This window comes from Columba livia, chromosome 20 (genome assembly GCF_036013475.1).
Source record: "Columba livia isolate bColLiv1 breed racing homer chromosome 20, bColLiv1.pat.W.v2, whole genome shotgun sequence".
Lineage (NCBI taxonomy): Eukaryota > Metazoa > Chordata > Aves > Columbiformes > Columbidae > Columba > Columba livia.
Window position 1 is genome coordinate 9,835,367 of NC_088621.1, and position 26,050 is coordinate 9,861,416.

The window sequence follows — 26,050 nt, forward strand, 5'->3', positions numbered from 1 at the left end:
AGAATATCTGCAAACTTGTGTCTGCATAAAGAGAACAAGCCAGTGGCCCCTTTCTCTTTTTCTTTGTTAAAATACAGAGCTGATCATGTCAACTGTTCTGTTTTAAGGAGATGGTAAAAAGGCATGTCCCCCAGTGGGGGGTGGCAATGGGAGGGGATGCTCTCTGGGAGGAGAGGTCTACCTCGAAAATTAGCACCACGACATTCATGTTGCACTCCCGAAAATGACACGGCGAGAGACAATATAATACTAACGTGCCAAAGTAACGCACTGAAAAATTATGCAAGGCAGGGGAGGTTGTTGTGAGAGACCTGCCTGGCTGCCTGTTGGGGACCGGCAATAGTTGTCACTGCCAGTGCTGAGCTGTCACTCTAAGAACAAGTGGATTATCGCTTGATGTAATTTGCTATCAAGCTGTTGTACACCATTCAGAGTGAGTACATTTGGGTACCACCCAGCTCATGAGGAGATGCTCAGCAAACCCACAGCCACATAGGCACAGCAAGGTCTTAATTTCATTGCCGATTCCTCTTTTGAGACCAGGGAAAGCATTGGGTGAACACACAATAAATATGGCAGCAATAAATGCGGCATCCAAGGGGAGGCAGGGCAAGCCAGTGTGTGATTTTAGAAGAGGCTGCTGTTTTAAAAGCATCCTATATAATATTTAGATGCAAGGCCCGGAGAGTCAAACTTAGAGGTCCCTTAGATGAGAAAGTTCTCTATCGAAATGAAGTGGTTTTGCTCAGTTAGGGATGACCCACCAAAATTAAAGCTCTGCAAGATCTGTAAGGCCCATTAGAAGTGGGGAGAGCTGTAATTATTCCTCACTGTATTGGGGAGGGGATCTCTGGCCAGTCCAATTTTAAATGTCCTGAGAAATACACATTTGACCGCTCCCTGGAGAGGGCTCAGTAACATCACACAGTCTAATGGGTCTCACGAGTGGGATAAGTTTTTCAACTTCCAGCTTACCTTTGTGTATTGCTTAATTTCATCCCATTATTCCTGATGAAACACTTTGTGGAAGGCGTACAATTGCTCCCTAGCCTGGATTTTTATGTTTTAATGATGGTTAATTATTCCTGGAGAAACTTTTTTTTTTTTTTAACTTTTTATCCATCTCGCTTTTGTGCTGGGTGCTTCATTCTGAAGTTTAATTAGCACATTTCAGAACTAAATATCTAGATTAAATCATTACCGAGCGAGCTCCGCTTGAGGATTTATGATCCTCGTGCACAGCCTTTATTGTACCTGCCAAGTCAGGCAACTGATTCATTGATCGATGGGTTATTCGGGCTGGGAGCGAGACAGCCGGGTGCTGCAATGGGCTTGGGCAGAGAGGAAGAGGAGGGATGAAGATGCTGCTGCTGATGGGTAGAACAGGGTATCCTCCAGCTCCATCATGCCGCGGTGAGGGTACTGCACACAGTAACAGCAGGCTTGGGCCACGGAAACGCTGGCAGCTTCACATCTCCAGCCCCACCATCTGCTGGGATCCGAGGTTTCATTTCAGCCTATTAGTGAGATTGGGGTTGGCTGCAAGCATCAGATATAGGCACAGGTTTGGCACTGCTCCATCCCCTTTCCTGCTGCCTCAAACGCCAAGATTTTGGTTCAAGCTCATCTGCAAATGCTAAAAAAGCTTCAGTTTTTGCAACAGAGTCCACCCGAGTGGAGCTCATCACATTACGAGACCTTCAAGGGGGGAAAAAAATCCCCCAAGACTGACAACCTAGAGCTCCTTTTAATTACATTATCTCAACAAACTAAAGCTTTAGACAAACGCGATTACACCCACAAAAATCTGCTCGCTCCCAATTGAGAGTCCAAACACTCGTGGCTTAACCAGGGCCAGAAGAACACGCTGTCAAGATGAACGAACGCTGACACTTCCCCGCAAGCAAGCTCGACATCCAGCGAGCCCATGCGGGGGGGTTTATCTCCCGAAAAATCAACAGAAATGCCCATGTGCGAGAGAAAAGCACCTCCTGTTCGTGCCGCCGAGCAGACTGCTTTTACTCCGACTATTTACCCAGAGCAGCTCTGGCACACTGTGTAATACAAATGGATAAGGACTCAGCCCTTCGCCAGCCCACAAGAATACGATGACTTGTCCGCGCAGGCACCGCGGGGCAAACGGCCCCAAACCAAACCCAGAAAACTCACAATGAATTTCAGCGCGGAGGGCTTTTAGTTGTTGTTGTTATTTTGTTTTGCTCTTAGAAAGATAGCCCTGTAATTTAGTGACTCATACGTTCTACATCCTTTGTTGCTTTTCATTTTCAACATCTTTAAGCTGTTTGTGGAGAACACGCTTATTTTTAGACTTCCCATCAGCAAGAGACATTTTAGCTGGTTCAGAGGGGAAAAGCTCCATTGAGACTTTTGTGTCTGGGATGTTAACAGGCAAATTTCCTGCCAGGGAGATATTTTCTTCCTTTTTCTTACTTTTACATTTCACTTGGGATCTGGGCAGTGATTTTTTAGGCTGTGAGTGGGGTCTCTGGAGGATGCACCGAGCTCTGACCTGATGGAGGGAGGATGAGGATGGTACAAGCAAAACCAGACATGTGTTGGGGCACAAAGAGCAAATGGGGGTCTCAGGATCACTAATCATCCTTCTTCATCAAACCTGCACATCTCAGGCCATGCCCAGTAAATGAGCAGGTGGGGCGAAGGGGGAGAGCACCCCACAACTGAGCACTGACCCACGTTTCTCCATGCTGGGGCAAAACACTGAGGGGTGTGTTAGGCACTTGGGTGAATTCAGTTAATTTTAAAAGCTAATGTTTTAATATAGAAAATAAAAGACTTTCCAGAAAAATTGACTTCGCAAAACAGAAAATGCTTTCTGAGTCAGTTAATAGGTTAAGGGTTGGGTTACAAAGTCTAACACCTCCTTTCGGTTTGCAGCTCAGAAAAGTTTTTAGGGAACTTTCAAAATAAAAATAAAGGAAATTTCAAGATGAAAATTGGCTCTGTAGCCCTCAAAGAATTGGCTCTGTAGCCCTCAAAGAATTGGCTCTGTAGCCCTCAAAGAATTGGCTCTGTAGCCCTCAAAGCAAAGCACTTCAGACACACACACACACAAAAAGCGCCCAATCCTATCTGCTTCTCATTTTTTTTTAAGTTTTAATTAAGTCAATCAACAACAGAAAGGCCTCCAAATGAAAACCACACAGGCACCAAACATCTCCGAGCCTGCAGATGTGCATTTCTCCACCTTCTGCAGGCATTGTGGTGCATCACTGCCCAAGATCAGTCAGGCACGGACACCGCTCTGAAATTAGAGCAAGAGATGGAGGGAAGGGACACGTCCTGCTGCTCCGCACGCAGAGGACAAGAGGTGGCCCAGGCCAAACTCAAAACCATGTCCTGGACTCTACAGACTTGATGCTGAAATGTCCTATGCATTTCCTATGGACACTTGGCTTTGCATTGTGGAGATATTTTGTTTTTCCCAGCGCTTGCCACCCTGAGGCAGGCAGCAGGACACGAGCAGCCACCATCCCCGCAGTGTCCCCTGGCGCAAGATCACTCCACAGTTCACACATGCAGTTTGGCCCCGCACTGGCTGCCAAGCTCAGAACCAGCTCCCACACCCAGAAACAATCCTGGCTCTTTGGCCAGCGCCAAGGAGCGTTTTCCAGGACGCTTTTGTAATCTTGCTGAAAGCCACAGCACTAATGGATGGCTGGAAATGCTCCACAGCTCCCTGGCTGTCACTGCACCCAGGTGTCACAGGCAAGTCTGAGACAGAACCATAGAATCATTCTGTATGGAAGAGACCTTCAAGGTCATCAAGTCCGACCATAACCTAACTTTAGCACTAACCCATATCCGTAAGAGTCTCGTCTCCGTATCTGTCCAACCCTTCAGGAATGGTGACTCCAGCACTGCCCTGGGCAGCCTGTTCCAATGCCCCACAGCCCTTTGGGGAAGAAATTGTTCCCCACATCCAACCTCACCCTCCCCTGGCGCAACTTGAGGCCGTTTCCTCTGCTCCTGGCGCTTGTTCCTGGGGAGCAGAGCCCGACCCCCCTGGCTCCAAGCTCCTTTCAGGCAGTTCAGAGATCAGAAGATCTCCCCTCAGCTCCTGTTCTCCAGCTGAACCCCCCAGGCCCCCCAGGCCGCTCCCATCACACTTGTGCTCCAGCCCCCCACCAGCTTCATTGCCCTACTCGGTTTTTGTTCTGCAGTCTCCCCGCATTGTAAGACTCAAGAGTAGGTTCAGATGTTCATAACTCTTGTTTTATGTCCTGTCCAGAGCTTTCTTTCAGGGATGCATGACCCAAACCAGCACAGCCGTGAGTCCGGTGCGCAGCTTTCTGCCCTGCCTGTTATCAGGCAACAGCTTCATGTTTGCACAAAGCCCAGACATGGCATCCAGCATCTCCCCATCACATATTTCCATGCAAGATATGCACCTTCTCTTGTGCCACCAGCCTTTGCCACTTCCAAGCACCCCTTAAACTCCATGAAATTTTCTTGGCTGCATCTAAAGCCCTACACAAACAACGGGGAAGCCACTTTGGGCTCTCGGGCAAACCCCAGCACAACGTGTCATCATGAGCACCAGCAGAATAAACAAATCATAGAATCAATTTGATTGGAAGAGACCCTCAGGATCATCGAGTCCAACCACAACCCACCCCTGGCACTGCCCCATGTCCTGAGAACCTCATGTCTGTCTGTCCAACCCCTCCAGGGATGGTGACTCCAGCACTGCCCTGGGCAGCCTGTTCCAATGCCCCACAGCCCTTTGGGGAAGAAATTCTTTGTATGGGAAGTAAACCCATGATGGACACCTGCCCATCAGACCAAGCTGAGGTCCTCACAAAACCATCATTATGATACTTTGCTCAAACACTAATGACCCAAACTCATCGGCCAGTGGGCCAGCAGTGGCACCTCCGAGAGGAGCTGGCTCAGGGAACGGGCTGTTGCACGCATGAGGATAAATGTGCACAGGCTGGAGGGTGGACAGTGTCAATAGGATGAGTTTGTTCTATTATTTATCGTGCCATATGCCCCAGCACTCGAGCCACAAATCTGAGCCATCAGCTGTGAACACCTGTCAAGGAGTTGAGTAATTTTCCAGTTTCTGGGTAGAATAACTGGAGACAATAAGGCTGATTTAATCAGTAAGTACTTAGCTCCGGAAACATAGTGGCTTAAAAGAAAAATCTCACTATATTTTTTTTAAAGCCTTTCTGCATTAGAGTTCACACAAGAAAAACTCCTTAGTAGATGTACAGCAGTACAGTAGCAAGGGAGGTATCAGCCAAATGCATGGTGGAAAGGAGATAAACAATATACTGTGTCCTCCTGCTTGTCCACAGGAGACAAATTCCCTGTTTAGAAAGCCCAATAAAAATTTAATTCTTTTATAACAACTGCATCCACTCCATATTGTTTCTCTGAGGAGAAAAATAAATATGTGCCTTTGAAGTCCTGCAGTGCCACCAAGAACATATTTTTTCCCGAAGTATCTCAAAAGTAGCAAAAAAGATGAAAAAAAAATTAATGACTGCTAACAGCTGAAACAGATGGTCTGCTGTGAATCCCCACAGCCTCCTGCAACTGTGAGTCAAGCCGCTTTTCAACATGGTGAAGACAAAAAATAATTTAAAAAAATCAAATTCCAAGACTATCAGGCTTCCAAAAATCCAGTTGGGCTTCCCAGGCGACAGCCAACAGAAAAAGAGGGTTTGGCTGGTTTGAACCCACTTGACTACCCCTTGCCCTCATATCACGTGTGCATTGATGGTCCAGATATATTTGTGTTCAGCACAGTCCCTGTGGGATGTTTCCCTGGGATGAGCTTTTCCTCTAGGATTTTACCTAAGGATCCTTTACACTGTAAGATTCCCAACGCATGCACCCAGTGCTGGTCCCCAGTGCTGTCCCCACTGCCCACTCTTGGGACCTGGCAGCATCCCTCCCACCCATCGCCCTCGAAAGCAGCCCCCATGCAAGAAACAGTTTGAGATAAGAAACATCACTTGCCAGGAGGGAAATTCAGGTTGCCTGCTTCTCTGCTGCGGCTCCTCCTTCTCCCCAGGAGACTCGTCCCCTTGGCCACCTTCATGCTTGGGCTGCCCCTCTCCACGCTCTTCGATCAGCCCCATCAGGCAGATGAGACAAAAGGTTCTGGGAGACGTGCGAGCTCATCATGGGGACATCAAAACCGGGAATGTGACTCTGTAAAGGAATGGACAGAAACTTCACTGCACGCACAGTGCCAGTTTATCATTTATTTAAATTCAATCTTTCAATAATTCATGCCAGCCTTTCACTGTGCAGCAGGACAACAATGGCAGGAGTGCAGCAAGGCAGGCAGAGAATAACCACATCTGGAACAGATGTTCAGTTCTAAATAAAAGCTGATTTTGCAGAGAATGTTAAATGCCATGGGAATAGTGTGCTCTGGGACTCAGCCCTGCGCCTTCCAGGGGGCAACAATGATTTGCTCATGTGTTTTGCAATGTGGAGTTGGCAGAGATCAAATGGGACATCTAGGACTGGCTTCAGCTGCAGCCCAGCGCTGGTGGGAGAGCAGACCTGCAGCAGCAGACCTGCAGTGGCTGCATGCGTCTCCTCCGAAACACCGGACAGATGCTGGTACAGCACCTTGGAACGTGAACACGTGATGCCATGAGACCTCCGAAGAGCAAACCGTGCTCTGTGTCCACTCCCACCAGCCTGGACCACATCAGCACAGGTTCCCTGCACATGGTCAAGAGTGTGTCCACCTCCCTGCCACAGAGATGTTGCTGATGTTCCATGGAGCAAGCTGGTCCCAGCCAAGGCTCCCATGTTACAGATGTGGGTGCAAGTGCCCTTGCACAAGAGGAGCAGCCAAGGCCACCCACACACTTGCCACAAGGCCCACAGGTATCTCTGTAGGGCACCCCAACCTCCAAGGCCCCAGGCAGGGTGTTTCCATCTGCGAGCATCTCTTCTCCAGTTGTGACAAGCAATATCTCAAAGTCTGACCAATACTGTGTCACTAAGCATCACCACCCACCTGCTGCAGCATCACCATTCTGAAGACGTCTGCAAAACTCATTCCCTTGACCATACCTCTCCACTCTCCCTCTGCTCTTCTGCATCCAAAACAAGCCACTGTCTCCACTGCCAGGAACATTCATGACTTGTACTTAGTTGACCCACCATCCCCAGTTCCTGTTGGGACAGCAGCCCAGGCCTTCAGCCACCCACAATGCCAGACACTATCAGGCTCTTATAGTACTTCAAACAAGCACTTGATTCCTTCCCCTGTTCTGGCCCTTGCACCAGGATAAGTGGTCCTAAATAAGCTACATATGTTCCTCGTTATCCTTCCCCAAATCACCTCCATAGGTGGTGCCCTCAGACATGCCCTCTCTGTACCAGCCACCTCTACCTCTTTTTCTCCTCCCTTGCCCATCTGTCACCAGCCGTCTGGCCTCGTTCTCCTTCTACATGGTTTTTAAGCACTTTGAAGCAAGAATATATTTGCCATTTTATCTGCAATTTCACAGCACCTAGTGCACTTCAGGCCTGACCCAGGGCCAGACCTCCAAGCTGTATTGTTATTACCATTATTATTACTACTGCTACCACCACTGTTATTACCGATTCTCCGAGGCTCCATTTGGGCTCTTGATACAGTCCTTATATTTTTTGGACTACCTCACTTACCTCTGTGTTTTGCAACACTGTCTCTGATAGCTGGACTCCACTCTTTGTCTGGAAAATGCAAATTTACAGATGACTTTCACTGCAAATTTTCTTGCTAATGATGTCTTGCTCTTATTCTTAAATGTGAACCTTATGGTCTACCCTGCTGGCCAACCACTTAATGCCAATAAGAAATTGTCTTTTTTTTTTCTAGATAATGGCTAATCTTCCAGATTAGTTGGATAATGAAATGAGTAATGACATTAGAAGCCCATTAATCAGAAGCGAGCAGTGAATAGCAGTGAGTTCAAGACTGTCAACTACTCCTGAAGGACAAGCCAAAGGGAATTGTGCCGAAATGGTGAAACCACTCAAAATCTGGTCCCCTGCTCTCCACATCTTTCTTATTTTTACTACCTTAAAGCAGCCAGTAACCAACTCTTCACATGGGGAACCCAGACTTGTACCAGGTAGTCTGCTGGCTGGATTAGACCCTGGTACTCTCAACATCCCCACTACATTCACAATCCCGCAGATTTCACACTTAGCAGGAACTCACTTTCTGTAATTTCTTGCACTCTCTGGTACAGGACATGAAAAAAGAGAGGAATCCAGAAGTGTCCCATGACACGAATGCAGACAGAGGTAGAACACATCTCACACCTCCAGCAGGACTTTCCTCCATGAGCTTGTTCTGACTTGAGCTGTTTTCCCCAGCAGCATCCCCGGGAGGGAAGGGCACGCCGTGTTGGAACAAGCGCTCGCGGTTGTCATGCCAGCGGGCGTGTAACAGGAGAGGCTAAATCAGATCTCAGAAATAAATGTCGGAGCAAAGTCACCCCTCGGAGAGAGCAGCCAGCAGGGTCACAGTCAAGAGTGTGCACATCTCTATTAGAGCAGAGGCCGATTTACTAGTCTCACTGTGTATCTACACCCACAGAAAATGCGGTACCCTTGGGGCCCAGTGTCTTCAATCCACATTTATAAACATCTCTCCCAAGGGTCTGCTCAGCTGTGTTACACACAGTTGATGACCAGCTTTTCTCCATCTTTATGGAAGGTACCAAGAGGCATTCCCCTGTACTCAGTGCTGGGGAGGCCCAACCTCAAATCCTGGAGTTCGTTTTAGTTCCCTCACACCAAGAAAGGTGGGGGAGCGAGTTGAGAGAAGGGAATGGAGCTGGTGAGGGGCTGGAGCACAAGTGTGATGGGAGCGGCTGAGGGACCTGGGGGGTTCAGCTGGAGAACAGGAGCTGAAGGGAGAGCTTCTGATCTCTGAACTGCCTGAAAGGAGCTTGGAGCCAGGGGGGTCGGGCTCTGCTCCCCAGGAACAAGCGCCAGGAGCAGAGGAAACGGCCTCAAGTTGCACCAGGGGAGGGTGAGGTTGGATCTGGGGAACAATTTCTTCCCCAAAGGGCTGTGGGGCATTGGAACAGGCTGCCCAGGGCAGTGCTGGAGTCACCATCCCTGGAGGGCTGGACAGATGCGGAGATGAGGCTCTTATGGATATGGTTTAGTGCTAGAGTTAGGTTATGGTTGGATTTGATGATCTTAAGGGTCTCTTCCAACCAAAATGTTTTGATAATTCTATAAGACAGAGATCCTATGACGAGCCATCCTGGTTAAATGCCACCCTGAGCTGCTGAGGACCTTTCCCCACATGGAGCCACAAGCGCTCAGGCTGAGACAGAAGAGGATCAGGAAGAAGACAACCTTAAAAAAACCCATGATTGTCAAAAAGAAGACAGAACTGGAACCCTTTTTAATTGCCTGCATAGGACACGTCCTCTGCATCAGCCCATGTCCCACTACCCCCAGGAGGCTCTGAATACGTCCCCACCCTCATGGTGGCTGCATCCCTGAAATGGTTAAGTGGAAAAGCATTTGCAACCCAAGCCCCTTGGCTGGCCAAGCACTGCAGCGCTCCTGGCCCTAAGTTTACTTTCCTCTTCTGCTTCTCGCTCTCTCGTGCCAAGCGTAAGGATCTGGCCCGCTCCCCGGCCCGCTTTGCCAGCGCGAGCACAGTGACTCATTCAACAGCTCTTCATCACAACACATTCTTTCAATGGGACTTCATTTTGAATGGCACTTGTCTTCAAAATCTGATGCTGGAGAAAAGCAAGAAATGCATTAACATGGGTGCAAAGCAAAGAGTGGAGGGGAACAGTGGGCTTGGGTCAAAACTGGTGGCGTGATACTAATTTTCTTGTTACATCAACCAGCAGATAACCAATTTTGCTAATAAGAGAAACCCAGCTCAAAGGAAAAAGAAAGGTCCTCACATCACTTCTTCCATCAGGCTGACACCTCTTCATCTTGGGGAATTTAACATCTGTTAGATAATTCAGAGAACATGTGGTTATTTTCCAGGCTTATTAATAGCTCAGATCCTAAGACTTAAAATGAAAAGGAGCAGCTGCTCCAGACTTCACCTCTCAGAGAAGTGGGTGAGAGCAGGTACGATGGCCTGCTGGGGGTCAGGGCTTTCAGCCACCCCAACGCACCTCGTTACAAACCGTAAAGGACTCAGCTTGGATCGCGTCTTTGTTGCTGAGACATCTGGATTCCCAGATTTTCATCAGCACTTTTTTCCTTTCACATCTCATTTTTATTTCCAGAGGAGAGGATCACAGATATGAGAGCAGGCTGGAAGAGCACAGACAGGACAGAAGGGAGATAATTGCATCATTGTCCCCTTCATACACAAAACACTTCAGCTCACAGGGTGCTCTGCAGCATCCAAGATGACTAACACAGCTTACAGGTGCTTTGATGTAATGATTTTTTTACCTAATGCATATGTTGCCCTGTAAGTTGGAGGAGAGGCTGGAGAAATGCACTTGGCATCTGGAGTAGAGAGAAGGTTCTTTTAGCTTGGGTCGCTCTGTTGCTGGTGAGGATGGAAGTACATCACCATGGACATACCTCTACACTCAGCAATAAATGCCTTAGATGCTGTCTCACAGTATTTTAGGTAGGATTCAGGCTGGGCAATAATTTTGGTAATGGTGAGGTTGTGTTTGAGACAAGCATGTGTGTAAATGGCTGTTCCCGAAAGACACAACCTGCAGCTCATATGTCATATCAAGCAGTGGTAAAGGCAAAGCCCCCAGCCCTCACCATCTCCAGCCCACCTGAGCATCAATGACAATATAGAGTCATGCAAATCACCTTCTCTTTCTCTTGATCTTCTTGAGCAGAACCTGAAGTTCAGCTTGATCCAATCTCAAATTCATGTGTGGCTTTGAGCCAAAGAAAGAAAAGCGAGTCTGACAAAAGGCAGTGACTAATGCAAAACACTTCAACTTCTGGCACTTAATAAAGGCCAAGAACATTTGAGAAGAACAGCTAAGTTCACCAGGCACCGCTGCCCGCTGCAGGGAGGGGGCGGCTGTGACGCCCTGCTCAGCTCTGAGCCCCCCGGTCTCAGACACTCGGGGTGACCCATGCCCAAGAGCTCAGTTGTCCGGGTTCAGAACAGCAAAGTGCATGGCCCAAACTTCAGGCTGTCAGAAATCAGGAGCCAGTCTGGCTCCAGGTATAAAAAAATGCCTAATTACTCACTAGGACAGAGAGCAGAGCTTGTACATCTCATCCTACCAGGCAAAAACCCAGGAGATCGTTATTTTTCCATGTCCAGTGAATATACAATTATTTACACAGTGTGAAGCAGCAGCAGGAGAACGTAATGGAAATCTACCCAAAGATGTGATACAATCTTGGAGGCAACTCCACTACAAGGCAAGAGTCCCTGGCTCAAGTCTTTCTTTCAAACTGAGTGCAGAGATGCCTTCAGCCAACACATCCCACCTCCTGACTCACTGCTGGATCAAAGACTGGCGCGTTTCCCTGACCCCGGAGACTGCAAACCACGATTTCATGTGGTCAAGAACCACAAGACATCTACTGTGGCCCAGGAAATCTGGGGGAAGGGCGACAGGACCTACACTGCAGCCTGAAGCTGGGTTGGGTTTGTGGCCAACTGGGGCATCTCCAGCAGACTTTGGTGGCTTGTTCGCTCCCAGCCCAGAGATGTGGGTTACCCAGCTCTCCCCTTCACCCCCTGGAGAACTTCCCATGCAAACTAAAATGATCTGCTGAAAAAAAACCACTAAATAAACCATTCCTCTAAATCCAAATTCATCAAATTCAAGTACTGCTTCAGTTGGTCCAAAACTATTCATTCAGACCAAAACCAGAAGGTACCATTCTGGCAGAGAAGAACTGTCAGCTTCATCATAATACAACTGAGATTTTCTTTTCCTCCCTGTAGCTGCCTTTTTCATCCCCAACCAGCTGAAAATTCACTCATTTTTACTTTCATAGGTAGCACTTCATGTTTTCCCCATCCACAAAGCCATGCTTGTCTGACCACATGGATCTGAAACAATGGTTTCTTGTTCCTTCTTTTGTACCTGGGCTGACCCTGTAAGCTTTTCCTGGGAGAACTTTGGCAAAAATATTATTTCTCTACAAATCCAGACATCATGGGATTCTTACACAGGATCTTCCATTCCAGCTGTTTCTTTTTTGCCTTCATATATTATTCTCCAGACCTACAGGGCAGCAGTTCTGGGGTCAACTGGACACAACTCAGATTATTCACATAAATATGGAGCCACAGGATATTAGGGAAGGAGTGTGCTGAGTACTCAAAACCTCTTGGAAATTTAGAAAGCTTCTAATTATGACTGTTACCTAACAAGGACTTTGCACATTGTTCACTGTCTTTAGAAAAAGCAACTAGCAATGTCAGAAAAATTATAAAATCAAGGATTTGGAGTAAATGACCTCTTGTTCCTATTGTGCATTTGCCATGTAATGAAAGAAAAACAGGAAAGGGTCTTGCCAAGGGTTGGAGGGGAAAAAAACAACAACAAAAATGAAAGGGAATTCATTGGCAGAACTTGCAAATTATTACTGCTCCCGTTCACCCAACTTCCGTGGCATAAGTGCTGTGTGCTGCAGCTGATTTGCCAGAGATGCTTCTGCTGCAAAGGTGGAACTACCAGTTTGTCACCTTGAGCAGAACAAGAGGCTCCTGTACCCAAAGACCTGACCAGGAGAGCAGGCAGCAGTGAGGGAGCAAAGAGAAATAGGGTTCAGGTCAAAATCTAGCAGGTCTAGAGCTTAGCTAAGCTTCAGCAGGTATTTATAAGGACGGCTGGACTGGAAGACCAATGCAATAAATGCAGAACAGCAAATAGTTATTTTGAACTCAGAGCTGCAGCCTTTGCTGACCGTGTTGCACACGTCAAGACCTTGACATGCAAGAGATGTCCAGTCTTGATCTGATGGTGCTCGGTAGTTACTTGAGCCTAAGGAGGCTTTTTCAATCGCTTTTTCACATCCCGCTCCTGACCTCCACAGCATTAACTCCCAGTTTCACAGGCTACGAATCCAATCTCACCCCCAACACACACCACGACTACTTATGCTGGCACCTACTCAGCACGAGAGATTCAGAGATTAAATGTCTGCTCAGGAACAGGTTTTTCAGGGAGCAGCAGAGGTGGATATGCTCCACAATGGGAAAAACAGAAGCAGAAGCCAAGGGGGGCCCTAGCACAGGCAGAAATCATCGATAGAAATCCTGCAGGATCTGACCATGGTGAGCAGAGCTCAGTGCTGGTAACAGGGTACAGCAACATGCCCAGATAAAGCGAGAATTTAGGTCCAAGGTCCACCTGAGAAGCTCAGTGAGAAGGAGATGGGCTGAAAACAAAGCTACAGGGCAGGTCCATACAGGAGACAGGGTGGGAGAAAAGCTACTTACAATATAGGTCTGAGATCCTTCCAGAAGGCTAAGACTGGCTAGATGAAGGCACAGCTCCAGCACAAGCTGGGTCTCATGACCCAGGGCTGGGTTTCAATGAGCTCCTGGATCATTATTTGATCCCAGCATTCAGAAACATGGCGGGATTGGGGTTTGGATGTTGAATACCAAAAACCTTGTCACCTGTTCTGGTACCGCAAGAGGCAATTGCTCTTCCTGATGAAATCAGTTGCAAAGCAGAGCAAACTGTCCTGCTCTGCTAGATCCCTGCACTCAGCTTCATCCTGGCTCAAGAACGCAAATGTGAGGATTTATAAAAACCCCAACGCACTTGCTTAACCACGGCATATGCTCACGTGCCGTTGATTTAAGTTACTGCACTTGAAGTTACATGTTTTTCCAAAACATGACTTTGCTAGCAGCTCTTGAGTTCTGTAAAACAACTTTTGCTATGTTTATGTTGTATTTCAGCAGCACTTTGAAACATTGCTTATCATTTCCCCAACTTACATAGGTTAAATAAGTACACCATAAAGCATGGGATGTATATTATAGTCAAATACTTGTTTTTTTTGGTAAGCAAAACATGTTCTGTTTTTAAACTCTGAAGTTTTACCTCATACAGTATCACTGTGCAAAAGTTTTTATTTGATTATACATCTTATTAACTGTGCTCTTGTGTGTCCTTCCCCCGCTCCTATTCTACTTACTTTGAAATAAAAGCCAGACATCTCTCACACAGGACTGCGATTTTTATCAAAATATTTCTGCAAGATGTTAACAAAACATATTTAAGGCTGACCCTGACAACCATACTCATTTTCCTTCAAACATTTCAATTATTACTTAATTTGGGCCTGCCTGAATAGTCCTGCTGTGTCTAATCTGACCATTGGCACAGTGATACAGCAGTGCCTTCAAGATGAAAGGATTTTTAATTGTCCCTAGAAGCGCTGATGTTAATGCTATGATGTAATGCAATATGGTGGATTCTACCTCTAAATAGTTTTATTGTTTCTGGAGATGTGCTTAGCCAGGTAGGAAAAACATAGGGTTTGCTTTGGGTTAAAATGGTATACTGGGATTGTAAAAGGGCTGGGATCCAGGTTCCCGCATGGCCCTGTCTTCTGCTGGCTGGTGGCTGAATGAAGAGGCACCACAGGCGATGTCCAAATGGTATTGCTGTGTTTTGAGAAGCGGATCCCAGCTGCACCTGTCAGTGGTTTATCAGCACCATCCAAAGCAGGCAGGAGTACACAGCACAGTTCAGAGCAGTTGCCTTCAATATTTTTTGCCGCTGTTGGAAGTCAAAGCATGAGGGTACCCAACCCAACCTATAAGCAACACTACCTGGACCAACCTACAAGCAACGCTACCTGGACCAGCCTACAAGCAACACTACCTGGACCAACCTACCTAAAAACAACTAAACCAACCTAAACCAAACAATCTAAATCAATGTCACCAGAAACACTGAAAACAACCTAAACAATGTAAACCAAACCTACCTAACCCAACCTACCTAAAACCACATACATACATCAGCCTACCTAAACCGCCTACTGAAAAGAAGCAACATAAAATAACCAACCTGAAAAACCCAACTTTAAAATAACCTGAAATACCTAAATCTAATGACCTAAACCAATCTAAACCAAACAACGTGAACCAAACAACTTCAACCAGCCTAAAAGCAAAAACTGAAAATGACCTACATGAAGAGAACTTCAAATATCCCACCTAAACTTAAATACACCTCTGTACAGCTGTCACTCATTTTTTGGGAAGAGGCTGAGTGCTGGGGCTATCTGATGCCAGTAAGGTAGACTTTGTCTAGCAAATCTCACTTCTGAAATAACTTTTGGACATAATAAATAACTATTGGAGCTAAAACCACCAACTCTAGAAGCAGAAAAGCAATTCTCAGTTTGGCTCAGAGGTGCCTAGGATCTACTCAAGACGTAAGCATTGCTCATAGGACATTAAGAATTGAAAGTAAATGAAAAATTTAAAAGCTGCTCAAAAAGAAAAGAAAATGAGCAGTTAAAAGAGTAAAATGACTGGTTTTAAACTCTATATTACAAGCCTGGAATAATCACACACTGCCAAACCAACCAGAGTTAAAAGGAAAAAAAGTTTGTGGAGATACACAGCAGAGTAGAAGAGTTAAAAGGCATTTCTCAACCAGCACAAGCCATGTTCAAGAGGGGAAACAGAGCACTTGATGTGACAGTTTGCATGGAGAAGAACAATATGGCAGGCGAAAAAGTGTTTTGAGCAACAACTTGTTGGAGATGGAAGGTAACAATAAAACCTCTTCAGAACCAGGAGGGGAAGGAAGTTTGCCAGAGGTGGTGTGGCCGAGAGACCATCGCCGAACAAAAAGCACAAGTGGGAGAGACAGGTCATTGAAGAATGGTTCAGTGAACTGTTTTCATTGTTTTTCATCATGAAGGAGATGCAAGAAGAAGCCAGGAAATAAAGATAAACAATCTGTTCTCATCATGAGAGCAACTTCCTTTGGCAATCCCAGAGAGACCTGTGAAATAGATCTCCTAATTTATTAAGAAATTGTCTGGGGATTGGAGGTGTGAGACAACAACATTTATTAATGATACAAAATTAATCAGAATAATCAAATCCTGAACGGTTTGCAACAGTTAAAAAGAAAAGAACAAAACAAAACACAAACCAACCAACCAACCAAAATCTGATGTCTGAAGAATAAATGGCTGAATTTCAGTGCCAGTCCATGCAAAATAATGCACATGAGAAAAAATAGCCTGCGGGCTCCTGAGCAAACGGTGAGCTTTGAACTGGCCATTACTGTTCGGGAACAAGTCACCAGGAGGAATACAGATGGTTCTTTGAAAACATCCACTCCACGTCCAGCATCGCCCTGGGTAAATGTAATGTGAGAGATTCTTGGCAAAGAAATGAAGAACAAAATTGAAATGATGCTGTTGTCTGAATCCATTGTGCGCCTTCATGATGAATAAATTTCTGCTCGGTGCATTTGAGAAAGGAGATAAGAGAACGGGGAGGGGTGACAGGAAGGAAGTGAATTGGACAGAGAGCAGCTTCTGCACAAAAATAGACTAAAACACATTAGAGCCCTTCAGTCCGGCAAAGAGGTGCTTGAAAGGGATGCAGGAGACACCTATAAAAGCAGAGTTTTATCCTGTACTCAACATCGGGGAGAAAGTGAATAGAGAACAAATACTTGACATTTCCATCAGCATCAGACCTAAGAGGTATCCAATGCAATTATCAAGAGCAAATTTAAAACATCAATAACAGCAAAACACAAACAAAAAAAATAATGCCAGAGGAAGTATTTTTGCAAATAGTACACGATAAGTTGTAGAATTTTTGCTGGAAGACATCATGGTGCTCAAAAGTAGAAATAGGTTCAAGGGGGGTTAAAATAACGCATTGAAACAGAGACAGACACAGCCCTCAGCTCAGAAAGTTTCCATGAATGATCAGAAAAGTTGGGAACCTTCAGGAAAAGGTATTTGCTGCTCTTGTTCTCCTCTGGGACATGAGGTGAGAGTAGAATTTGTCCTAACGGTGTAGAGAGGCTGTGTCGAGGCTCCCATGCCATTGCCCTGAGGCTGTGTGGCTTTTATTCTGCTGGCAGAGAAGAAAATGTTTCCTCCTGTAGCTGCCGGACACTGGGGGCTGGAAGAGCTTCTCCATCAGCCTCCAGCAATTTCATGTGCATCACATTTTTGACATGAAGTGTTCCACTAATGGTCAAGAAAAAGCCTGGTGAATCATCAAACGTGACCCTGTGCTTTGCACAGAGCAGGTTCTTTTCATAATTCATACTATTAAAGTCAGCTAATCTATTCTTTAAAATCCTCTATGGTGAATCTGGCTTAGGGATGCTATCACAAAAAAAATCCTTTTCCCAGGGGCTTTCATGGGCTTGTCTTCAAGAAACTGCACAGCAAGGATGGATATTCTGTCTTGTCATGTACTTTGATACCCTTTTTCTTATTAACTCATATTCCCAATACAATTAGGTTCCCCTAGTGGACTCCAGAAATAGCAGAGAACCTCAAGGACCTGGCGAATCCCTTGTCCCACCTGCTGTCCTCACCAGCCTCTGGTTGCTCCTGAGTTCCTCCCATTTGCTTGGACCTGCTGCAGCCATGGCTATTGCACATGTGAGGAGTGGGCAGGGGAGGGGAGGGAAGAAGCCACCATGGCAGACTCTAGTTCCTCCAGGTTCCAGAAGAAGTTCTGGTGTCCTGCTGTCAGACCAAGCACCCACAGTGCTGCACAAACGCTGATGCAAAGGATGCTTGCTGTGGTTGACATCGCAACGCTCTGTTCTCCACCCCTGCCTGGGGACACATCTCAGGATCAGGGGGACACCAGCATGTTTCTCCAGCTTTACACTTCCTTCACAGCTTCCTCTCACCTGCCCTGCGACTAGTTTTATTAAAAGCCCTCTATTTTCTTCAAGTTTTTTCTCTAACAGCACATGAGACCACATGAATGGGATACCCATGGGGGACAGTCCGTATGACAATGATAGGGCCATAGACAATGTTGTGTTTCTTTACAAAAAGCCCACTGCAGAGCTTTGTTCTCTGAAATGTGGACTGATGTCAATTCAAAACCAAATATTTCTAGGAAAGCCCAGAGGAAGCTCCTCAGCCTTCCCCTCTCCTTCTGTTCCTGTACCTTCTGACAGCAGTGCCCATGACCACAGCACTATCTGCTTCCCTCCCTTAAAAAGCCAAACCATCGATCAAAAGAAACCAAATGTGGGTTTTGGCAACCTGATCTGGGAGATGTCACCGCTCATGGCAGGAGTTGAACTGGGTGAGCTTTGAAGGTCCTGTCCAACCCAAACTATTTTATGATTCTATGGAGATCCAAGCGTTCCTCGTATCTGCCAGGCCAAGCCAGAGGTGCACCAGTGCTTGTGAAGATGACCATGGGTCCTGTGCCACTGTGACAGCAGACTGAAGCACGTGGAGATCCAGGTCTGTAGCCCCATGTCTGCTCCCAGGGTCCCAGGCACTCCTGTGCTGTCTTGGCCATGTCTTTCCATAACTGCTCCTCTCCTGCCACCCTACCTGAGACACCCTTCTGGCTATCATATGATTGCTGAGGCTTGTCCACTCCAGTGGTTTTGACAATTTGCAGCTGACCCTGGATCACCCTCAAGCAGCTCGGGAGGTCCATCCCCAACCCAGAACAACATCTGCTGTGCTTTATTAGCTGACATGGGGCAAAATTAGCATCAGTGTTATCAGAGGGGTCAGCAGGACCATTCGAGGTTTCTTGATGCCTCTGGCTATTCTCAGACTGCCTAGAGCTGTGGCTGTTTGCTCAAGCATTAAATGAGACTCAAGGTAGAGCCCCTGTCATCTTTTGTGCCACAAACTATATCAGCCCATATCACTGCATCATAAAACCTCCTGTCGAAATCATACAGTTCAGCTAGGTCGTAAAGAGCAGTGACAGTATTTTCCACAGATCCATCTTCTTCTTGTACCCCAGAGAAAGCCGGTATCTCTCCTTAATGACATTTCAGGAGGGAACAAAATGTTTACCAGATTTTCCAAAGACAGCACTGTACAATTTTCTTTCTTCAATCAGCAAGTCCCAGGACAAAATTGCACTTTCAGTCCAATCTGATGGAGACAAGAATCCATCTACTCTTTTGACTTGTTTTTTCACACGTGAAGAATTACCTAAAATGCTTGAATCTTCTTTCCCACTCTTTACAGACATCAGAAGCTCGGAAAGCAAATGGCCGAGGGGCTGAGCTCCATCGGGGGGAGCAGGGGATCCCCTTGCTGTGTTACACCCCAGCTGCCCCACCACAGCCCCAGCTGCTGTGCACAGAGGTCCTGCCCCATTGGTTCTTCTCTGGATTTTTCTCTGAGGCCAGTATCAGGATTAATCCTGCTGGTGTGATTAGCATTACAACACATCATGGATCTGCAGCTTTTGTTCCAGAACATGGGTTTTTGCATGCAAGCTCATTGAAAGGAACGTATAAAAATAACACAAAAAAATAACACAGCTTTGCACGGAGTGCACGTGTAGTGCCAAGGGGCAATGCCACCCTAATAGAAGCTTCTTGGCACCATCACAACTCACACATTACAACACCTTAACGTGTATAACACACACATTATAAAAACATCATCTCCATCACCATCACCGTTGGCCACAGCAGAACTTCTGCCCGTCCCAGGAGCCATCAGCCAGCAACCGATCCCTCCCTGTGCCACCACGTTCCTGCCTTCTCCTCCTGGGCACAGCTGCAGATCTGGAGCGGTTCTGGGGTGTCACTGGTGCTGCACATTGTGATGGAGAGCGAACATCCGCGGGGCAGCCAGGCTCAGCATCCCCTCCTTGAGGATGCCCGTCCTGCAGCACAGCAGCTTTCTTGTGCGTAAACCTTGGGACACCTTCACTCTTCTCAAGATAATCCTTTCCTAGTTTCATAGGCTGTTTTGCCACAGTGTATTTATGAGGGAGGAAAGAGAAAAATACTTTTTAAATAGATTCCCATTTCATTTACAGGTCTGTGTATGCCAGACTGTTCCTGTCCTTACTCTTGCACTAGAACCTCAGAAACCTTTGCAAAATCACCCAGGGGCATCTCGCCAGCTTCCAGCAAAGCACTTTCAGCTCCTCAGAGCTTATTAATCCACTTTGAATCGGTGCCTCAGGCTCCCAAAGTGCTTGGGCAGTTCTCAAACTGGAGTCAATGCTTTGGTGAGAGCCAGAAGTAATTCAGAGTAATTCAGTTCCTGAGCAGACCAGGTTACAGCACAAAAGGATTTAAAGGGTGAAACCTATATCAAACTAGGCAACATCTGTACATGACTTTCTCGAAAACCTGCTTTCAATGATCCCCAGAGCTTCTGATACAATTTAGCTTAACTTTATTTAAAGACCAGCCTGTAGCAGACGATTGATTTTTGGCAGTCTCTGGGTGGTCACAGAAAGGGAGGTTTACATTGTCTATGCAGCCTCTTACCTCCTTCCATTAAAATGTAGGTTTTAGATGATACACTGAAAGTAGCTTATGTTCAAAGGGGAAAAACGTATCCCGAAGGAAATAGAAAAAAAAATATATATATAAAAAAATCAAAGAAGAAAATACCACAGCAGATGGTGGATTATCCTGTGCTGAAAGGCTACGTGAACCCAGCTAAACCATCCAGATGATCAGCAAAGATGATCGGACAATCAGTGTGATCCACATCTGGATCCCCTGGATGTGACTGCTCACATCCTTCTAGACTGACACGCCACGCTAATGTTTATATCTCAGACATTTCACTTAATAACTGTGCCATTTCATTCATATGATACATTTTTACTATTTAAGACCTCTGTAGAATTTTATGACTGTTTTTCATTTATCATACTAATTCAATCTGTAATGCCCTGCCAGAGATGTAGAATGGGGTTGACATACGTCCCTTGCTCTGAATAGAAGAATGTATTATACTCTAGCAGATAGAAAGAGTAAATTCATATTTTATCTCAGTCAGATCCATTTTGGTCCCTTCCTGCTCCAGATACCCTGCTATTTTTCTTTTGTTTAAAGGTAGCTGGTGAAGGAAAAGCAAAAATGAGACCTGTGCCTTTTGTGTTTGCGCTCTTTCCAGTCTACGGACTGAAGGAAGTGGAAAAGGTTATTACTTACAATAAAAGAAGAATTATTTTTCTGCTTGTTCGTCGGAAATTCAGGTTTTGTTTGCACTAGGAAAACCTCAGAAAGCAGGGCAAGATGCAGCAAATTGCCTTTTGGGAATTCTATGAAGCTCTGACCTTTGTGCCCACCCGCGAACTGGTCTCTGGTGGTGTTATCAAGTAGCCTGGGGGCAAGGAAAGGGTTTTAGGATTACAGAAAACTGCTTGCGCGGATGATTTCTGCAGGATGTTGGTGACTGCCTGCCAACCTTGCTGAGGACTGGCTGCTCCATCAGGGTTCAAGTTCACCTTTTCCTCCAGCAATAACCTCAGTGGCCATCTCAGCCTCCCAGATGGGGAGAGCCAAGCGTGATGCTACTTGTCATTCATAAGTCACGGAAGAAAAGAAAAAAAAGGAAAAAAGAGGCCTTTTCATCACCGCAAAGAGGAGTCCAAACTCAATTTAGAAAAGAAAACCTTATGCAGGTCACCTTTAATTTGAGTAATGCCAGGTGAGCGATCCTCTGCCTGCCAATCCTTCTAATTCCTTTTGTCACCACGGCTCAGGAGTGGTATTGAAACGCGGAACACAGAGCTTAATTACGGAGGACAAAGCGCTGAATTACACTAACTGCTGATCTCAAAAATGGCTTTACCCCCCCCACCCCACCTTTTTAAAATCGCAGTGTTCATAGAATTAGAATGGAAAAGCCAAACCTGGCCACCCAGCCCTCCCCTGCCGCAGGGCGCTGCTCCCAAAAAAGTTCACATCGAAATCCAGGTTTGGGCGTCCGCGGCGGCCCAGGGTGGAAGTCACAGTTGAAATTTTAACTCCATGCTGCGGGCAGGTTCGTCTCCTCGCTGCTGTGCGGCCGTTTTGGCGGGTCCCACCCTTTGGCTTTGCTGGGTCATCCGGCTGCGCACTCGGTAGCGCCGGAGACGCAAAGGGCTGGGCCCAGGAAACATCAGCCCGTGCCAGGACGCGTTCCCTGAGCGTCAGCAAAACTTTTCAGCCCTTCATTTCATTCTATTATTTCTGCTGATGGCACTATAAATAATTACTCCCCATCCTCCGTATGCTTGCGAGGCTTGAGTCACTTTGCTGAACCGAGATGCATGTTTTGTTTGTCTTTCCTCTCCCCACTTGTATTTGTAAAGTGGTTTTCAAACCCCACTCTGGGCTTCCGAGCTGGAAACAGGTTTTGAAAGCTTCACCTGAGAGGAGTTTGTCTGTAGCCCCACTTGGACCACAGGGATTTATTTTTTTTACTTTCAGGCACTTTCAGGTTTCCTTGCCAGGTCATTTGCTGCTGCGAGCTGGGAACAAGGGAACTATTATCCCGTGTCTCAGTCGCAAGGGTCAAGCTCCTTCCTAACGTCACCAAAATTCACAAATGGTTAAATCGCTACCAAAGAGAGAGGAGCCACTGATGAAAGCAAACCCAGCCAGCAAAACCGATAAATGCAAAACCTCAGGGCACGCAACATTCTTTTCCTCCGCAGTCCTGCACCCGTATGAGTTAATCACGGAGCCTGTGCTGCAGATTTCCCTCTGCCCTGGCATCTTTGCTTTTGCTCGCAGGCACCATGCCTCTTCCTCTCCAAGTTTCATTGCTTCAACTGCTCAAGTCGAAATGTCTTCCTGCCCACAAACCACCAGGTGCTTTTGCTCTCCTGCTTATACACCGATATACAGCTCCGCTTCCCTCGTTCATTTGCAAGTTCCCCATCCCATCGCTCTCCCACTTATGGCAAAAGCTGTTGGTAAGAAAAAGCCCCTTTTCCCGACCCTGCCAGGCAGCCCTGTGGTCCCGTGTCCTTTGGGCCATGCTGTTCACAACATTCCCTGCACAAACCTGCTGCCCTGCAAAACGCCGGCAAGGCAGAGATTTTGCCAGTGGATTAACAGAAGGATTTTTAAATTTATATATTTTTTTTTGCTCTGCTAACGTCTCAACATGCCGTACGTAAACAGCTCGCCTCCTGATTTACTGAGAGCGGTGGCCACCATCTAGCACTTCTCAAGGAGATTAGTGGCTGCTTTTTCAACCCTATTTCAAGCCTGGAGGAGGTCTGCCATTTGTCAAAAGTGTTATTAACCTCAGACAGGTACCAGGATAAATGTTTTCCTGGTAGAGCCTCTGTTCCCCGGAGGGGATTGGTCCTTGGGACCCACATTCACCTGGGACCCGCCCGCAAAGGGGAACATGGGCTGTGGGGAAGGTCAGAGCATCCCAACCACGCACCAGCCCAAGGGAGCGAGGCAGGAACAGGCAATACATAATTTAAAGAAATAGCTGCGTTGTGTAGAAATACAAATGAAGAGATCACTCAGTTAGGAGCAGAGGGGGAGAGAAAAATCGATCGGTGAATGGGATAGTTAGCAGTTAAATGTTCTGCCTGCGCAATGTTGGCACTGAAGGGCAATTTATAAGCCCAGCTACGGCTGTGATGGGTTATAGTGCTGAAGAGATGAGACTCTGGTGTGAATGCAACCCTGTCTTTCCTAATAACCCCGGGATTCGGGCCGTGAGGCTCGTAAGAAATGCTCTGCATTGAGAGTGCAATGCGCATGAAAGGATATGGCAAAAACTCTCTTAACCTGGTGCACTTGCAAAAGCAGAGGAGCCGCGAACAGAGCTGGCGGGGGCGACCGGAGGAGAGAGCGCGACAGGGACCAACTTCAGCGGTGATTTATGAAACAGGCATCCCAACTTATCTTCTGCCGAATGGCAGCTCTTTGATTAAAGGAGCGAGGGCAAAAAAATAAAACAAAACCAAAAGACTCCAGATCATGCACTTGGTTATTTAAAAGGGAGAGAGAGGGGATGGAAGAGAGTGGCGGTGGTGGGACAGGGAAGCCCATTGTCCCCAGGTGTTGTTGGGGGAAGATGTTGCCTGCCACTGTCTCCACGAGCCAGAAGCAACGTGTTAGACTTTGACAAATGAAAAAACATGAGGAAAAAAAAAAAAGGGATGCTTCCAGCTGACAGCGAGGAGAGGGGGAGAAGCCATGCAAGCAGCCCCGGCCCTCCGCGCGTACCTACTGCCGCCGGTCCCAGGTGAGCGAGTCCCCCCGTCCATGCCGCGGCACCGGGAAGCCCCGAGACGTCCTGAAGAAGCGGGAGTGACTGCCACGACTTGGGAAGACAGAATATGGTACAAGCTTTAATTAAAAGAGTCTGAAAGCTCTCTCCTGCTCGCTCGCCCGTTTTTTTTGCAGTACTCGATTGGATTTAAAGGGCTAGAACCCCAATTTGGCGTGGCTGCTCCCTCAGGAGCGATGCTCTCCCACCCTGGCCCGTCAGCTCCGGTAGCATCTTGCTGCCCGTCGGGGGCATCCTGGCAGCTTGAGCAAGTCTGTAGCAGAGCAGCAAGAGTAGTTACTTGGTGGCAGGAGCAACAAATTGCAAATCAGTGCTCCGGAGAGCAGGCATGGCATGTGGCGAGCGGGGATGCTGTCAGCAGCGCGGTGGGCGAGGGGAACCCGAGCATTCCTATGGATGCAGGGAGGAAAGTTTGTGCTCTACCAACGCCCTGGCGAGTCAGGAGGAACATCATGTCCCGTCTGTCCTGGTGCTGCCACCGCTCTGCAACGGTGCCCAAAGGCATTGCCCTCCTTTCGCCAGCCCAGGCTTTGGGTGAAGGGGGGCTGTGGGGAAGGGTTGAGTCACCCCAGCTTGGCTCTGCAAGATGGGGACCTCAGCCCTCTCCTGTCAGTGAGCAGAGCAGTGTTTCCATTTGGATGTGATGGCTGCTCTCTCATGCCAAGGCAGTGGAGAGAGGACCTGGCGCTGGCGGGAGTGCAAACGATGCTGATATCTCCTTGGGTTTCAGGTTCCTCCAGATATTTTTTCAGATCTCCATCAAAAGACCCATCTGCAACAGTCCAAGCTCCCAGAGCATCCCAGTCTGCTCAGCAGGGCAAGAGTGGCCAAAACATGCTGTCAAACCACATTGGACTGCAGTCCCATTCCTTCCCCAGCAAAGAGATGCTGAAGATTGAGTGCAGGCTTTTCATTGGTCCATGTTTTGAGTTAAAATGAGGAAAAAACAAGAACAACCAAGAAAGAACCTCATCTCCTCTTTCTTTTCCCCGGTTTGGCCCCAAATGCAACCCAGCCTTGGCGAGGCTGGTTTCAGAGCATCCTGTCTGCGAGCTGTGGCACGGGCTGCGTCCGCTCAGTCCCCACCTCACACTCAGGGCTGACCCGCATGTTCTGGCTTTCTCTTGTCCTATTAATTACCCGAGGCGGTGGATGCCAAAACGAAAAGCTGGTTTTAATTCCATGCTGAAACCCAGTTCCAAGCTGCTGAGATAATTAGCAGGTTTTTAATGAATGAGAAGACTACCAACATGGAGAAAGGAAGGACGGGGAGGGAGGGGAAGAACAATTTGGGTCTGTTTAGGGAAACCACATTGAAGTTGGAGATTCCCTTTGTCAAACTAACACTTTAAACTGCCTTCGGCACCTGGCGAGATGCTCCTGGCTGCGGGGCTGCTGTGCGGCTCTGCAGAGCGACGCGACGAGGTGTCTGCTTGGCCGGGGGCCACACCGGGGAGCGAAACGGCTCCGTCTCGTCGCTGTAGCCTGTTGACACCCATCTGGTTTCAGGGAGTGGAGAGGAAGTGTTTTTGGAGCCTGTTTTTTTGCAAGTCCTGGGCAACCGCAGCTGCCAGTCGCATCGAGCTGGGGCTGTGGGGTTTGCTGGAACGTCACCACCGCTCTGCAGGGGCTTCTGCTGCCAGCTGGAGGGTTTCACCCCAAAACACATCTACTCGAATTGCTTATCTATGTGATCACCTCTACGTCTTCCTTCAAAATCAATCTGATAACAAGCATAGACACCATTTCCTAGGCTAACGCTGAGGTTGGCCATCAACTGCAAATTGCTGGGTAAGATATATTTTGGGAGAGGCTGGTG

The 26,050-nt window shown here is 47.3% G+C and overlaps 1 protein-coding gene across 2 annotated transcripts in view; it reads right to left on the bottom strand.

Annotated features, from left to right (window-relative positions):
• CALN1 (calneuron 1) overlaps nt 1–24,322 on the bottom strand; it is a 160,908-nt gene extending 136,586 nt beyond the window's left edge. The window contains exons 1-2 of one of the 2 annotated variants that reach the window (XM_065037210.1): nt 24,168–24,322; nt 6,013–6,207 (exon numbers count right to left, since the gene is read on the bottom strand). In XM_065037210.1, the coding sequence (XP_064893282.1) occupies nt 6,013–6,134 (122 nt within the window). In that variant the 5' untranslated portion in view covers nt 6,135–6,207; nt 24,168–24,322. Of the gene's footprint in view, nt 1–6,012; nt 6,208–21,841; nt 21,998–24,167 lie in introns of those variants that run through there. The other variant, XM_065037211.1, reaches the window with a different exon arrangement.
• Between the last annotated feature and the right edge of the window lie 1,728 nt (nt 24,323–26,050).